This window comes from Zingiber officinale, chromosome 2B (genome assembly GCF_018446385.1).
Source record: "Zingiber officinale cultivar Zhangliang chromosome 2B, Zo_v1.1, whole genome shotgun sequence".
NCBI classification, from domain to species: Eukaryota; Viridiplantae; Streptophyta; class Magnoliopsida; order Zingiberales; family Zingiberaceae; genus Zingiber; species Zingiber officinale.
Window position 1 is genome coordinate 92,201,845 of NC_055989.1, and position 18,180 is coordinate 92,220,024.

Genomic DNA, 18,180 nt, shown 5'->3' on the forward strand with positions numbered 1-18,180 from the left:
GAAAGAGATTGACAAATGATTGAGGGGTAAAATGAAAAAAATAAAAAATTAAATGTGTTATTTGATAAATATCAAAATATGATATATCTTTTAGTCAATTCAAGTATCAATTATATAACGAGAACCTGTCACTTTTGAATTTTATTTTTATCAGTCATATTTTAGATTAAATCCAAACATATTTGTGTCACCGTATTAATAATTAAATTATAATAATAGTTAAAAGAGAGAGAGAAGAGATTTTAAAAGTTCTAAAATAATGCAGCTCAAATTATTCGTGAAGTGGTGACAAAAAATCTTTTCTATTGATATTAGTAAACGTGAAGTGGTCAAATCTTCTAGGCAAAAATCAATCAACAGAATATATTTTTGCCCAATCTTCTTTACATTTTGGATAGCATTCCAGATCATCTGTTATCCAAAAAATTAGCCAAATCAAAACTCAATTCACTTTTAACCCAAATTTTGTTGGAAACTAATAACAGCTTGAGAAACTCAAATATAAGTTGATATAAATATTGTCCACAGAGGTTAAACCACAGAAATACCACAAACCTGTTTGTTGTTTAAGTAGTTTAAGACAGCAAGCAATACATCGTAGAGCACATAGAAGCATCAGGTTATGCTCTCTTGAACAAGATAACCAATATCGTTGTGACTGCTAGAGCCATGAGAGATGCTCCCAAAGTGAAGTCGACGAGTGGTTTATCATTTTCAGGGCTACTACTCTTTGCGCTGGAAGTTTCAGCTGATGGCTCAAAGAAGTCCTGGAGGAAGTCGGAGATGTTGCTCACTACTTGTGTGACTTTGTCTTTCACCATAAACATGAAATCTGCTAACGGTGAGCTTCTAGTTGATTCGGCAGTAGACGATTCACAACCTTCATCGGCGACAGGCAGTAGTTCAGTTTCGACGCTGGATTCGGATGGAGGGGCAGCAACTGCAGAAGCAACTGGATTAAACAGTGTTTATATATTTCAAGTCGGAGGATAATGAGGGAGGAGCGCATGTGCCTACGCACTTGACTTGTGTGTCTTGTAGAATTCAGCAACTTTGGGGTTTTTCAGAACAGCATCCCAAACATTCTTGTCAGCGGCGATGGAAGCAACAACATCCTGGAGGAAAGAACCATGGAAGTACATTGCAACAAACTTCAATGTATTAAACACGCAACGCATATGCCTATTACAGAGGCTAACTTCACAAACTCATTCTTGAAAACCTTGTCAAATGTAATTCAAGAAGTTTCAATTGTTACATGCAAGATACAGTTAGGTGTCATGAACAAATGTTATTTCGAGCATTAAAGCTGAGATATCTTGTAGTAAATAGTTGAGCAGGGAAGAGGCCTCATCGAAAATGTTGATGGTGCAGTTTAATTAACGAGATAAGGATAGTAAATTCCATACCCAAAGCTCATGCAAATTTGCTCCTTAAAATACCTGAACTTCAGAGTTTCCATGCAACAATGCAAATGTTTGGGCAACATGTTTGGGAATCGATGGAAGAACGATTGCTGAAGCTTCGAGATTGGTAGATTCATGCGGAACTGCTCTAGGAGAATGATTGGAAATTGGAGAAAAGTACAAGCTGCCAAAGAAAAATAAGTTAGCGGACTATATACGAATTGACTAGAAGGAGCGAGGTGAAAGAATGGCAATCTTCTCCCAATCACATCCATACGAGCAAATATGTTGATTCGTGATTGAAAACTAATACTGAAATCGACCGAGTAATCATAAGAGGTCACAAATCATAGAGCCAAACCCTAGGGGTTTCTCATAACAACATTAATAGAAAGTAGATCTACGGATGTTTAACCCTTACCCCCATCACATCCATTCTCTAGACACACGAAATCAAGGCGGACGGAAGCAAAATTCCTTCCAAAAAGTCATAAATGGACTGTTCGGGAATCTTACTCCTTTACGGCATCTTCGAGATCGGCAGTCGCCTCCTTGGCTTCCTCCAGCGTCGGCACGGGCCCGAAGACGACCCTAGGGGGCGGATGCAACGAATCGCGGAGCGCGACCTCCTCGTCCTCCGTCCACCCAGCGAACTCCCAATCATCGATCTCCCATGACGGAATCTGAGCGGCCGACAGAATAGCCGCGTCCTGCGGCGCCTTCTCGGACGCGGAAATGGAGAAGGCAGGCGATGCCTCGGTGGAGGCGGTTGCGTTGGAAGGATGGTGAGCCCGCCGTCCGACCGCCAACTCCGCACGGCCAGCCAACGGGCCGATCGTGCGGTAGCTGCCTAGGGCCGCGGCCTTCACGGCGGTTCTCATCGCTCCTCCGCCCATCTCTTCCGCTGACCTCTTGTTTCCTCTCCCTCCCCAGCTTTCCCCCTTTTCATTATTTATATCGGAGCGTCGGTGTGCGATTGCAGCAGGCGGATAAGGCAACACGTGGAGTCGCGACTCGAGTAACGGCATATCTCACGATAGGATGGCGTGGCGCAGTGAGAAAGCGGATTTGCTCCTCGTGCGAACGGTCGTGATGTGAGTCGGGCCGACCGAATACAAACCGGACCGAGTTGGACTTGTGGGTGAATCACTCAATCTGATCCATCGTCCACATGGATTGACACATAATAACGGAATTTGGAGTTTTTAAATTTTGAACAACTCCGAGAATAAAAACCTGAAGGAAAAAAGAAGAGTCGCGAGAAAATAATGATTCAAAAAAACAATATAATCCGCGGCAAAAATTAGAAGAGTACCTTAATTATTAAAATAATAATAATTTTAAAAGAAGATTTTATCATATTTTTAACGTAGGACATTTTTGAAGTTTCTAAAAAAATACGTTCTTTATTTATTATTAAAAAAAAAAACAGGACGTCTCATTTTATTTTGAGTTATCATTAGTCCGATTCAACGTACTCATCCTCTCACCCTCGAACTCATCCAAAAACGATTGGCCGTATTAGGACATCCTATTATATTTGGAGAGAATAAATTCCTTAATCTTAAATATTTTCATTGGAAAGAAATACTAAGGAGGAGATTTGAAATTACTGGCATAAAATTATGTCCATGATTTCTTTCTCTTTTTTTTTTGAAAAAAATTGATTATGGAATTTGAAATATTTAAGAATAAGATATTTAATTGAATAGATGATACAAATATGGGACGGACATCCTATTATTTGGAGAGAATAATATCCTCAATCTTAAATATATTCAATGGAAGGAAATATTGGGGAGGAGATTTGAAATCACCGACATAAAATTATGCCCATGATTTATTTCTTTTTCTTTTTTTATTCAAAAGATGATTATGGAATTTGAAATATTTAAGGAATAAGACATTTAATTGATGATATAAATATGGATGGACATCCTATTATTTGGAGAAAATAATATTCCTAATTTTAAATATTTTCATTGGAAGGAAATATTACGGAGGAGATTTGAAATTATCCACATAAAATTATGCCTATGATTTCTTTCTTTTTATTTTTTTTTAAATGATTATGGAATTTGAAATATTTAAAGAATAAGGTATTTAATTGATGATAAAATATAGGACAATAAATATTTGGTATTATTGTGGAGATTTAAGAGTGAGAAATTTTTTAATTAAATCAAATTAATTCAAAAATTCAGTTGGGTGATTTTGGAAGTTTAGTTTCGATTATAAATTTTAAATTTTGAATAAATTACTTTTAATTAAATAATAAAAATTTAAGATTTTTATTTTTTATTAAATCAATTAAATTTTTATTAAAAAGATTAATTAATTCGATTACTAATCGGATTGAATGATTTTTTTTTAGCAATTTGATCTATTTTATTTTAATAATAAAAAATAATCAATTTGATTAATCAAATAATTCGAATTAATTTATGCCCATGATTTCTTTCTTTTTCAATAAAAATTATGCCCATGATGTATGGAATTTGAAATATTTAAAGAATAAGGTATTTAATTGATGATACAAATATAGGACAATAAATATTTGGTATTATTGTGGAGGTTTAAGAGTGAGAAATTTTTTAATTAAATCGAATTAATTCAAAATTTCAGTTGGGTGATTTGGAAGTTTAGTTTCGATTATAAATTTTAAATTTTGAATCAATTTCTTTTAATTAAATAATAAAAATTTAATTTTAAATTTTTTTATTAAATCAATTAAATTTTTATTGAAAAAGATTAATTAATTCGATTACTAATCGAATTGAATGATTTTTTTTAGCAATTTGATCTATTTTATTTTAATAATAAAAAATAATCAATTTGATTAATCAAATAATTCGAATTAATTTATGCCCATGATTTCTTTCTTTTTCAATAAAAATTATGCCCATGATGTATGGAATTTGAAATATTTAAAGAATAAGGTATTTAATTGATGATACAAAAATAGGACAATAAATATTTGGTATTATTGTGGAGGTTTAGGAGTGAAAAAAAAATTCAATCGAATTAATTCAAAAATTCAGTTGGGTGATTTGGAAGTTTAGTTTCGATTATAAATTTTAAATTTTGAATAAATTACTTTTAATTAAATAATAAAAATTTAAAGTTCTTATTTTTTTATTAAATCAATTAAATTTTTATTGAAAAAGATTAATTAATTCGATTACTAATCGAATTGAATGATTTTTTTTAGCAATTTGATCTATTTTATTTTAATAATAAAAATTAATCAATTTGATTAATAAAATAATTCGAATTAATTTAATTTCAATAAATTTAATTAAATGAATTTAATTTTATCTGAATCCTCAAAAGAAGAATATTGATATCCCCTCGAGATGATAAGATGATTAAAGTATAGGATATTACTATAATAAATCATATCCCCTCCCGATGATAAGGTGATTAAAGGATAGGATATTATTATAATAAATCATGAGATCTAAAGTATCTGAGCATGTCTTTTTTTATTTCTTAGCCATTGCATTAATGATTTACTTCCTTCGTAATCATCCATAATGCATCTTTTTTTTTATTAATTTAGGGATAAATTGACAGAATTATAGGAACGATCCTACGGAAGTTTCTCATCGGTCATCAAGATAAATCGGAAAATACACGCGACGACCAGTCTAGAAGTTCAGCATCCTTTGATTATATCCCTCATTTAGAAAAAAAAATTCAAGATTCAAATCACAAGTACCTAAATGACAATCTAAATATCTTACTGTGACACTATAACTCTTAACTCCGACAAGATTTATCACATCAAAAGAAGACCATTGAGGTAAGCATAAAGCAAACTTTGAATTATTAAGAATTCAATAATGTATCCAAACGGGGCCTTAATAAGTCGCATGCAGCAAGTCCCCGTCTTATCCCATCTAATTCCAGCCTAACCCATCGCCATTAACAAACGCACACTTGTACCTCTCAAAGCTCCAATGGTGACCGGCCAAATCTCTCTCTCTCTCTCTCTCTCTAAATTCATTCCACGCCGCCATCAACTTTAAAGAAATCTAATTTTGTACCTTTCTTTCGAAACACAAATCTTAAACAATTCACAACAACATCTAGAAGAAGAAAAGTTAAAACAAAAACAACTAATTCTCACCAGTCTAAAGAGCACATTTATATCCTATTTATCTTTTCGTTACATTAAAAAAATATATATAATTGTGATGTTAAATTTTAAAGAACAGCACCATCAACATTTCAAAATTATAATAATGGTTTTTAAAAATTAATATCACAATATTAATGTATACCGTTCTTTAAAAATCATAGTGATCTTACTTGAGTCGACTATATATTTACGATGTGGATAAAAACTTGATTTTTTTTTAGGATCGAAATGAAGATTGATCGATCTATCTCATAGCAAAAAGGTTTTAATCTCTTCTCCACTATTGCCTACCTCATCTTGAAATATTATTTCTTTTCTGTTGTTCTTTTTCAGCCGGTGGATGTGTGTGTATAGAGCATAGAGACATTGATAGTGGAACAGGCAGCGACGAGAGAGAGGCTGAGGAAGAACCCGAAATTATTCTCAAGCTCCCGTCCCACCCAACAACTCACCCACCCACCAATCTTCTTTAATCACACCTCTCTCTCTCTCTCTCTCTCTCTCCAGCGCGAAAGAATCCAGCACCACCAGGCGCCAACCAGCCGCCAGCGGGCGACAACTGGAACACTCCATGAGGTGAGCGTCGCTGCCTGGCCATGGCGATCCCTAACGGCGGCGAGCTCGGGAGCGACAGGGACGACGGCAAGGGCTGGGGGCTCTGCCACCTGCCTTTCTTCGGCGGCGCTGGTGGAGGCGGAGGCGGCGACGGCGGCGGCGGCCGCGGCGGGGGAGTGGTCGGTGGGTCCTCCTCGTCCAACTCGTCGGCCACGCTTAGCTTGACGCAGAACCGGCACCCTCGCTCGTCGGGTGGGGGGCAGGCGGAAGGCGGACCGAGGCGGAACCCTGGCGGCGCGAGCTCGGTCTCCGCGGTGGTCAGGTCGCTGCTTCCCGCCAGGCGCCGCCTGCGGCTCGATCCGGCCTCCAAGCTCTATTTCCCTTGTGAGTCCCTTCTCCTAGCGGTTGAAATTGCGGCCTCTGCTGGCACTTTTTTCATGCCAAATTGGAATCTGGTTGACAAATACCATAAAGGACGGATCTTTTTTCTATTGTTTTGATGTCCAATTTAGGGTTTCACAGGATTTCCCCTTTGGTTTGCCCTCTTCTTTTCCCGTAATGAAGTTCTTTTACCTGGCCTCGCCGGAGATTAACCATTTGGTTTGCTGGTCTCGCAACACAGCTGCTAAGCTGACTTCTCTGTCGGCTTTCCTACTGCTTTTGATGGTTGACTACTTGACTTTCATAGCTCAAGCTTTTTTGCTTTTGTGGACCTTCATACCTCTTACTAATTGCAATACCCTAATTTAGTTCCACATGCTGAATTGGCTAATAGAAATAGAGAAGCCTTATAAGATTAGATTACTTAACTATTATTAATTTGGAATTAAGCATTTTGGGTTGGTAGTTGGGCTTGTTAAATCTATTGTCTAGTTCTCTCATCTAAGCATCTTAATTTAGTCCACCATGATTTAATCATTTTGGTTATCCAAGCGAATTTTGACACTCAATGATTTAAGCATTTTGGTCATCTAAGCAGATTCGGGAACTAATATTCTTTATTGAGATAGTTTTGACGCTTGACATCTTCTATCACTGTTCATTTTAGTCTGTGCAACACTTTTTGGATTTAGCTCTTCTAAATGATATCCTAATACTTTCCCAAGGGATGTTGTTAAAATCTTGTGAATTTCATAATTTCGTTCTCTCTTGTTTGTTTTCTGAAGCGAAGTTTCTTTATCGTAAGTGTCCTTGGCACTAACTTTTGCCTGCATGATCTATTTTTGAAGATGAACCTGGAAAGCAGGTCAGAAGTGCAGTGAGGATAAAGAACACTGGCAAATCATATGTGGCATTTAAGGTTCGAGTACTCATTTTGTCTCGTTTATGCCTCTTTTCTATTTTTTTATTTTCGTATTATAATAAAATAAAATAGACAAGCTTCAGCATATGCAGTCACGATCATTGATTTTTGTTAGGCAATACTTTCTTGAACATTTAGTGTTTCTTCTATTCGAAGTATCAACTTTCATTGGGGTTGTCTGATTTTATTCTTTTGGGTTGATTTAGTTTCAAACAACCGCGCCAAAGAGCTGTTTCATGCGTCCTCCTGGTGGTATTCTCTCCCCGGGCGAAAGTATCATAGCTACTGGTAAATTATAGGCAGCGAACAGTTCTGATATATTGGAGATATTTGGATTATTCTGATCTAGTCTTGTATCTGTGGCAGTTTTTAAGTTTGTTGAACAGCCAGAGAACAATGAGAAGCCAATGGATCAAAAGAGCAAAGTGAAGTTTAAGATTGTCAGTTTGAAAGTTAATGGCCCAATGGAATATGTTCCGGAGCTAGTAAGCGTGTTGTTTACATTTTTCTTTTAACCTGATTGGAACATCATCTTTAATCTAGTCATTCAGCTTTGCTTAGATTAACTTCATTATCAGTGAGCAAGCTCATATGATTTCAACTTGAACACGAACGCCCCTTTTAGAGTCTTTCAAATTAGCTCACATTAGGAATAAACTTGGGAAAATCTACGGACATAGTTCAACATTCCACTTCTAGCTATACAATCCTCCATCTATGCCAAAAAACTGAAAAAGGATCCACTGAACCTTGACAAAGATTCTTTCTTGTCTACAACTTTAGCGAGCAATACTTGATTTCTGTGTAGATTAATGTTGCAGGAGCGTTGTGTCATGTATCCACTCGATGGATTCATACACCAGAAACATCAATAGAAGCCTGTATCCCTATGATTGGCATCATGTTGTGATGAGAGTACAAACTTTAATATTGTGTGCTCATTTGCAATGATTTCCCTGACAGATCCAAGATGTATTGCAAGGGGGCATGGGGAGGATGTTCCATGGCATGATGCATGCTTAAAATCGTACTGGCGTCCCAATAATAACTCATTCAGTCAAAAAGCTGCATCTTGTGGATGTGCTAATTAACAACATTGAGATGGATGATGAGGTACTTAGCAAGATTGAGTGTAAAGATGGAGAGTACGACTGTAGGGATAACCAATTGTTGGGAGTTAGAACATACTCCTAAAGAAGCGTTGATGTTGTATTGTGACGACTAAGCTGCCATGCGCATAGCTGATACTCTTATTCTATAAGGGGACAAAACACAGATTAATTGTCACTTCATTTGTGAGAAGGTCTAATCTAGTAACTTTGTTACATCATATGTCGATCAGTTAGGGTTTATATGGTTTAAACTATAATTTTGCAACAATAATAATAAACCTATCAAACCATTTCCCCAAATCGGAGGATGAGCAAAACAGTAGCTTCTTGGTGCCATACTGCCACATCTAAGAAAAATCGTGTATCTTTGCCTTGTTATGATTAAATCAGGATTCTATTTATTTATTACCTGTCAATAAATATACTATTTTTGTAACACAATACTTCACCATGTAGACACTCATGAGCTGCTCTACCGAAGTTTTTTGCAGACAATCTCAATTTTGGTTAATAGTACATCCCAATAGGAGTCGACCATACTTATTCAACTCTCTTTCAACCTGAATGTCGGGCCTTGGAAAGTTTTGGAATAGGAAGTGGGAATTCATAGATCCTCCAAACGTAGAGAAGAAAATACCACGACTTCGATCTTTTTCAATAAAATCATCATGTAATAAATCAACAAAATCTAAAGTCATTTGTTGAGAAATTTATTTAAACCACTTTTGGTGTGTGTTTTTCCCTTTCTATTTATTTGCCTTAGTTTATTTATCTATTCATATTACCAAGTTCATCTATGCATAATGTACATATGAATTTGAAACTAAAATGATACCTGATGTAATTACTAATTTGCATCTTTTAAATAGTTTGATGAACAGAAGGATCAAGTTTCTGTAGAGCGAATTCTCCATGTTGTTTTTTTGGACCCTGAACGCCCTTGCCCTGTAAGTCCGAATGGCTGAATTTCGCTTCAACATTTCTGTTTTCCCCCATTAACTACTAAATTGCTTACCCTGTGCACACTGCTTCTGCCGAAGCAATTGGATAAGCTGAGGAGGCAACTTGCTGAGGCTGAAGCAGCGGTAGAGGCACGCAAGAGGCCTCCTGAAGACACGGGCCCCCGCATTGTTGGTGAAGGACTGGTCATCGATGAATGGGTACTCATTTTCCACTCTACCTGCTTTGTAAAATGCCTCCTCATGTTCTCCTCCAGGAACAAATTCACAGTCAGCTCTCTTTCGTTTTTGTTTTCAGAAAGAAAGAAGAGAAAGATATCTTGCTCGGCAGCAGGTTGAAGGGGGGGTCAATTCGGTGTAAATTTATGGTTTTCCTTTTCTGTTGCAGCGCCGGTACCTCCTTTTTCCTCTTCTTCTTGCGATTGTATGATCCAGATGTAAGGAAAAAAACAACTTACCATATGGCTCTCCTTAATTTTTCAGGACAGTGATGAATTTACCTGAATTCAATTGGCAGGAATAGTGTACTTATGATGCTATGAACCTCTGGAAGTGTTTGTTGTGTTTGACTGTATCCTTGTACATAGTGGTACTTTTTTCTTGTCAAGAAATAAACTATTTTTGAGTGGGAAGGTCAAAAAAGTTTGCATTTCTATTTCTGTGTGTACGTAAGACTCCATTCTTTAGCAGAACTTCATCTTTTTCTTTTGGCAAAACAACAAACACTGTGGATCTTCTCATGGTTGAATAGTTTTTCTATTAATTCAGTGTAGTTATCTGTTCAAGTATTATGGGACTTGCTCTTTGCTATTTCTATCAAATTTATCTATGATTCAGCATTCTTGAATGGTTGACTTTTTTATTGCTCTTTGCTCTTTCTATCAAATTTATCTATGAATGATTGACTTTTTTTTATTGCTCTTTGCTATTTCTATCAGATTTATCTATGATTCAGCATTCTTGAATGGTTGACTTTTTTTTTATAAATGCTCATAAATTTTCTTCATAAATAAAAAGAAATATTCTCTGATTAAATTCTTATAAAAAAATTACTTTTTAAAGTTAATTATGGTTTTTGTTAAAAAAAAAAAAAAGTGTCCCTTACTTTTAAAATATCAAATCAATATTTTAGCACATTTTTATTTTAAAAATATTTATATTCTAACATTAGTATTGTCATAAAAAAAAATTATGAACTAGATAACATCCAGGTGAACATTAGTATTTTTATAGTAACTATTGAATAGGTGTTTTAATATATCAAAATAAATTAGTTTTAACTTGTCAAAAATATTATATATAGAGTATTTTTTAATATAATTTTTTAATTAATTTGCATAAAATTATTTACACCTAACCAATTCATTAAAATTCACATATAATTATTGTAGCAGTCATTACAATATTTGTCCATTAACATATTTACTATAATAAGACGGATACTTTGGGAGAAAAATCCTACCACCTTCTAATCTAATCACTTTTTTACTCTAATTAAATAGTTGTTATTATAGTTATGGTAAATCCTCCCACCTCCTACCCTAATCACTTTCTTACTATAATTCAGTAGTTGTTGTCAGATTTTTACCGTGTTATAAATTTTCTATATATAATATATGTTTTTTTTACTAAATTAAATTTAAAAGAAAATTAATTTGTTTTAGCACGTTATAATAATTACGATAATAAGAATGTTTTTGAAAGAAAAATATATAAAAGTTTTTTTATGAAAATATAATATTATTTAAAAATTTTAAGAGGGAGTTATATTTGAGTTCGGATCTTCTGTCATGAAATATATCTATCCTTGTGTCTCCTTACCGATTAAACAGATCAGATTATATCTCAAGGATGTCTTGCACATCATGAGAATACTGTACACATCTTAAGGATGTCATGACCGTTCGATCAGCAAAGAGACACTGGGATAAAAGTATTTCAGGATAGAGGATCCGAACTAGTTATATTCTAATACCCTATAGTTTGGAGAAAATACATCCCGATCCTCATACTTTTAGAAAATTACATCACGATCCCTAGAAATTACAATTTGTAACAACTCAGTCCTTATGACAATTCAGTATTAGTTTAATTTTTGACATTTTAACAAAAAATTTTGATTGACAAAACTACCCTCATGGTACATTAGGTTTGTTTTGTAGTACTTATTATATGCTATATTTGATTGGATTTGACCAAACTTTTCAACATCTCAGTTCCTGCATCCCAAAAGAGGCACAAAGCATCAAGTGAAGAACTACATCGCAGAGTACAGGTATTTGTTTATAGACGTTTGCACATTAACAAGGATTCAATTGGACAAAGATTTTCAATCTGGTGTGAAGGTAATGCCTATGTTTCCATTAGATTTGGAGAAAAAAATTGGGCTTCGAATTTATTAAAATGTTGATACCATTTCATTATTATAGGTTACATCAATGGAATCTTCATGTAATAACACTGTAATCAAAAACTTGTGATTTGAAAATATCTCGTGTTTATGGTAGAAAGGTAACTATTTTGGTGTCAAAATTTCAAAAAAGAAATTCAGGTAGGTTGTATTATTGTTGCATGTGGTAAAAAGTGATTTGCTCGTCCTCAGCGCCCTCGTCAATCCGTCTCTAGGTCAATACGGAGGAGGTAAATCACAGGTGACTATTAGCCATTAGTGCAAATGGCCAAGACATGGGAGAAGTTATACTCGGTCACGCCGAGTTTCGACCCCAAGACCTCATGTGGTAACACCCCATGTCTTAATCATCGCACCACCCCAAGGGTACAGATTGTATTATTGTTGCAGCACTAATGGGTGATTGAAGTGAATTGTCATAGATGCGGTACACTACAACAATTACTACACAAATGGTAAGAGGAAATGGATGACTGAGCATGGTCATTCATCAAGGAACGTGAAAATAGAGAGGAACGTGAAATACAAGTCCCCACCAATGAATTTCAAATTGAGCATTGTATTGTACAATCTGATGTTCATGAATCTGATTTTGTTGACTATCTATATGCTTAGATTGGTGGTGTGATTGTTTAAGGGATGAACTTAGGTTGATCATGATTTTCAAATTTACGAGGAATGATATAGGAATATCATATTAATAATGATATAGGAATATCATATTAATACTAGTTTTCGTGGAAATAGGTAAATATACAAAAGTTTCAAGAGGTTATGGTCTCCGTTAGCTAGAACAAAATACAATCATAACACAGAGTTATCTAGCTCTCACTTGAGTTATCTAGCTCTACAAGTGAGATAAGCTCCACCAACTCAATCACCACACGGACATCACAAACACATCACAACCCCAATCTCATACACACAAGCATGCACTCCCCAAGTCCATGCACATCACATGCACTTCACAAACATATCACATCCATCACACCAATCACATAAACGTACACTCCCAAGTCCATGCACAACACATGGATATCAAAAACACATCTTCCCCTTTTACACCAATCACATACCCATGCACAACAGCACAAGCTCCACACACAAGCCTCCCATAACCACCCAACCACCAAAACCACGAAAAACACAATTTGTCCGTGTATACAACATATCACATCACACACTACAACCACTACAATATGCACGAGTCCACAAAATGATACACATATATTTGGATCTTACGCAACATCCTGTCAATATCAGGTAACATCTTCTCATAGCAACACCTATTTGCGAGTTTCCTACATAACATAGATCATACTAGAAACTCTAAGATGATGGACCTTCATTCACTGGCTTGCACATTTGTAGTGTTGACCAAGAATGTAAAATAGCTCCACCACTGAGTTGACTTCATAACTTATGTCTAACTAACTCCTTACCTTATTCCAAAGAGCACATGTGATAGGGTACTTAAAGAACAAATGACCATTCGACTCAACTTGACATTGGCAAAACATACAAGCTTATTTTCCTCGTATGACATTTTATTCGTTGTTTATAGCGTCCCATGAGCAAGTAATCATATAATGAACAGATACTTTGGCATAATCTCTGGCCTCTAAACTAATGATGCCTAAGCCACCTTAGGATCTCTCGGCATGAAGAAACCATATACATTTGTAGTCCCACCTTGTTCCGCCGAAAACCACTCACCCATCAACATGATTGCCTCCCCACTTTTGTTTGTAGCCCATTGGATTTTGTTCTGAATGACCACAAGCCGTTTAATAAGAGGAGAGTCTGATGCTTTGACTTTCCATTACCAAAAATCAATCCCCTTGAGATAATGTTGGTGCATCTATCTCACCCATAGTGAATCCGCATTGATTTGAATCTCCCAAAGTATCTTGCTAAGTAGAGTTTTATTCCATGTATGAAGGTCGTGAAGTCCATAACCATCATCATGCCAAGAAAGATAAATAGTGGCCCACAATATAGGAGATGTTTTGAAGATCACACAAACATACCACATATGACTTTGATATTCTCAATGACACCAACGGAAATAGGAAGCATAGATAGCCAATAACACTTCACTCCTTGAAGGACGATTTTAACTTACTCCAAGCACCCCCATATGATAAAGTGTCTTTGGCCAAGAATTGATCTTCCTTATTATAGTATCAAGTAATGATCTATAGTTTGCAATCTGCAATTTCTCCCCCGCTAGTGGAATTCCCAAATATCGAAATACTAACATTCTCTCTTGGAACCCAATAATTTAGAGCAATCGGTCCTTCATTCTATCATTAATCCCCACCATATACATATGTGATTTCAGTGAGTTAACCCACAACCTTATTTTATTAACAAACTGCTCTAAACAATCCACTAATACCTTTATAGGAGGCTCATCTACTCGGACAAACAACATCAAATTATTGGCATATGCAAAGTGGGTGATGTAAACCTCTTTACATATAGTATGGAAGTAAAAAGAGAGCATTGAGGAGGCAACGTACAATCTGCATGATATTACTTCTATGCATAGTCCAAAAAGAAGGAGAGATAGGGGGTCACTTTACTTTAGACTGGGATGCCGACCAAAGAATCCATAGATATCGTCATTTAGAGAAATAGAATAGAGGTCATAGTTACACACTCCATAATCCATCCACAATATCATTGGAGAAAACCAAAACCAACGAGAGCCACCATGAGGAAGTCTCAATCTACCACATCAAATGTCTTTTGCAAATCCACCTTGATCATACACCTCAGGGAGATTCTTCTGCACGCATACTTTCATAGCAACTCCTAGGTGAGATTAATGTTTGTTAGGACCAAAAGTAGCTAGAGGGGGGGTGAATAGCTCGTCGCGTGCTCGTCGTTCGGCGTTGCTTATTTCTTCAAGGATGCGCAGCGGAAATACAAAGAAACAAATACAAACACGCTAACACGATTGGTTTACTTGGTATCCACCTCACAAGAGGTGACTAGTCCAAGGATCCACACCAACGCACACACCCTCCACTAGTAAAACTCTCCTTTATGGTAACTACCTAGGGCGGAGAAGCCCTACAAGACTCAATACAAGAAGAGAGGGAAAGGATGCAAGAAATACAAGCTTACAAGCTTACAATGAGTACAAAAACCCTAACCCTAGCTTCTCTTCTTGACTTTGATCCGCCTCTTGACTTGGAGAACTTCCAAGATCCTTCAAGAACTGGCGATCTGAGCTTTGTGAGTGCTGTGGAGGAGCTGGCGAAAGATCTGAGATGAATCGGTGAAGTTCTGCCGAAGGAATCGTGCGCCTGCGGCCTTTATCGACGCCAACGGTCGGATCCCGATCGATTGGATTTCTCCCAATCGATCGGGGAGGCTTTGAATCGATCCACGGATCGATCCAGAGCGCCTCTGTGCTCTGGGGAAAACGCCTGGATCGATCCACGGATCGATCCAGCGCTTACCGCGCGAAGAGCAGCGTCCCAATCGATCCACTGATCGATTGGGACCTCTGGATCGATCCACTGATCGATCCAGAGGCCCTCTGTTCGCTGGGAGAGGTCCGGATCGATCAACTGATCGATCCAGCTCTTGGTTTTTGCCCAAAACCAAGTCCCAAGCCTCTCAAACCAACATCCGGTCAACCTTGACCTGTTGGTACATCATGCCTAGCATCTGGTCACTCCTTTGACCTGCTGGGACTTCCCACACCAAGTGTCCGGTCAATCCCTTTGACCCACTTGGACTTTTCTCTTCGTGCCAAGTATTCGGTCAAACCTTTGACCTACTTGGACTTCCCCAACACCAGATGTCCGATCATCCTTGATCCATCTAGATTTGCCCTTGCCTGACTTCACTCACCAGGGCTTTCACCTAGCTTCACTCACTAGGGTTTTCCATCTGCCTAGCTTCACTCACTAGGACTTTCACCTGCTTCACTCACCAGGATTTTCCTTTGCCTGGCTTCACTCACCAGGACTTTCATACTGCCTAGCTTCACTCACTAGGTCTTTCACCTGGCTTCACTCACCAGGATTTTCCTTCTGCCTGGCTTCACTCACCAGGACTTCCCTTCCAGTCAGGTATACCTACTTGACTCTTCTTCATTCACACTGATCAGTCCCTGATCAGAATCTCCCCACATGAACAACTGCACCTGCATTGTCTATGTGTCTACATGTATTGTCAAACATCGAAACTATGACCAAGACTCAAGCTTGGTCAAACCAGTCAACCTTGACCTAAGGGATATTGCACCAACAATGTTGTCACCTATAAATCACCCTTGCACAAAAGCCATCTGCACCGGATCCAACAAATGTCCCATAACCCCAGCTAACCGATCGGCCAATACCTTTTCAATAACCTTGTAGAATACGTTGCAATAGGAGATAAGTTGTTAATATGAAACTCTTGGGATATGATCCGCCTTTGACACCAAAAATATCAATGAATGGTTCTATTGTTTGAGCAGCTCACCACTTTGAAAGAATTCTTGAGTGACTACAATAAACTCTAGCCTAAAAATATCCCAAGATGAAGTGAACAATTTCGCTCCATATCCATCTGGGCCCAGTGTCTTATCACTCCTAATGTCAAATAGGGTTGTTTTAATTTCCTCCACCTCCACCGGCCTGATAAGTCCTCAAATTGAATGTGAGCTAGCCTCCTTCCGGGAAGACCACCATTGTCCATAGGGCTTCATGCCACTTTTGACCAAGTAGAACATAAAAGAAGTCTATAAATTCATCCGCCACTTCACCCAAGCTTGATGTTTGCTATCCATTTCTTCTTTTGAGTATAATGATGACATTTCTCATGTTATTCCACTTCACGACATTATTGAAGAATTTAGTACACTTATTTAAGCTCTTTAAGTAAACATTCTTCGCATGTTGCCGATAAAATTATTTCTCAGCCTCCGCAAGGAAAGTGATCTTCCTGCATATATGTGTTAGTACTCCGTGGTTGTTTTAATGTGGTTAACCAAATTCAGTTAGGTCCTGTTATATTTGATTCTTGTGTCTAAGTGTGCAGGAGCTTAGAACATAAGAAGTCGAGCGGAAGACGCAGTTAGCGAGAAAGATGGCATGGGAGAGAGCCGACAGGCTCGGTGCATCCAAGGGACGAGATATTGTAGAAGAGTACACCGGTGGATAAGAAGGACATGCGTGATATTCGAGGGAAAAGAAGCCAAGGAGGAAGCTTTATCGAGGAGAAGGTCGGAAGATGGGTCCGGATGAACTCAATTCTAGATGGACGAAATCACCAAGGCGATCAAAGCAGCAGAAGAACCAATGGAGAGCTACAGAGCTGCTGGAAGCACCCTTAATATAGTTGGAGGTGCCTTCGCACCTTTCTATGGGAATGCGCCTTCATGGGTGGTTGAAGGCGCCTTCAACCCTTTGAAGGCGCCTTAGACTGGGCAAAATGTAATTGTTACCGAAGATAAGATCTTATCTTCGCTTGTCTCACTGGGCATAAGATTTACTTGAGGCTATAAAAAGACCCCTAAACCTGTAAAATATTCAACAACTTAATTATTCATTTCCTAGCTTATTCCTGAATCCTAAAAAGTGCAAGAGATTTCTCCGTCTTCAATGAAGGAGATTTTTAGTGTTTTCTTTTGCCTTGGATTAACAACTATCTAGGTTGTAATCAAGTAACTCTTTTACCTCTTTCTTTTTAAAGTTGTTCATTTAATTTGTTGTTATAACTGTGCTACTAATTATAGTTGGAAGTTGAGAAAGGTTTGTAATTATTATACAGGTAATTCACCCTCTTCTTGTCGACCTCCAAGGAACCAACGATATGATCATAGTTTTTGGGAATAATTCCTCCTACTAGTTCCCCTTTCTGTATCTCTTATAAATTTGCATTTTCTCTTGTTGTCTTCTCCGAAATGTGCTCAAAATGGTTTTTATTCAACTCCCTCAATCTTCTTTTCAAACGGATCAACTTCGCTTTAAGAATAAACTGAGCATTCCGAATAGCCGGGGCCGACCATGAGTCCAACACATGCTTGATGAAACTTTCATTGAGTGAACACATATTGAGGAACTTGAATGGTCGATTTGGAGGTCGATTTTTCGCTAGAGTGTGCACTATGGTGTAAGAATGGTCCGAAAGGCACCCGAGCGCTATAAACTCCGCATAAACATCAAAATATGTCATCAACTAAAATGAATTCACCAAAGCTCTATCCAATTTATAAGAAATTGTATCATTGGTTCAAGTGAGCCGACATCCCATGGGACGAAAATCCACCAAACCGCATATTTG

The 18,180-nt window shown here is 37.2% G+C and overlaps 2 protein-coding genes across 2 annotated transcripts; one reads left to right on the forward strand and one right to left on the reverse strand.

The window, feature by feature from the left end:
* Positions 1–486: 486 nt before the first annotated feature.
* LOC122046363 lies at positions 487–2,355 on the reverse strand. Its single transcript, XM_042607020.1, has 4 exons — positions 1,923–2,355; positions 1,443–1,590; positions 1,022–1,115; positions 487–940 (listed from the first exon to the last, which is right to left on the reverse strand). The coding sequence occupies exons 1-4, from the start codon at positions 2,300–2,302 to the stop codon at positions 621–623; spliced, it is 942 nt and encodes a 313-aa protein (XP_042462954.1). The 5' UTR covers positions 2,303–2,355; the 3' UTR covers positions 487–620.
* A 3,548-nt stretch (positions 2,356–5,903) lies between these two features.
* Positions 5,904–10,270, forward strand: LOC122046364 (vesicle-associated protein 4-1-like). Its single transcript, XM_042607021.1, has 8 exons — positions 5,904–6,489; positions 7,335–7,405; positions 7,615–7,696; positions 7,775–7,893; positions 9,390–9,467; positions 9,561–9,680; positions 9,778–9,872; positions 9,963–10,270. The coding sequence occupies exons 1-7, from the start codon at positions 6,147–6,149 to the stop codon at positions 9,838–9,840; spliced, it is 876 nt and encodes a 291-aa protein (XP_042462955.1). The 5' UTR covers positions 5,904–6,146; the 3' UTR covers positions 9,841–9,872; positions 9,963–10,270.
* Positions 10,271–18,180: the final 7,910 nt, after the last annotated feature.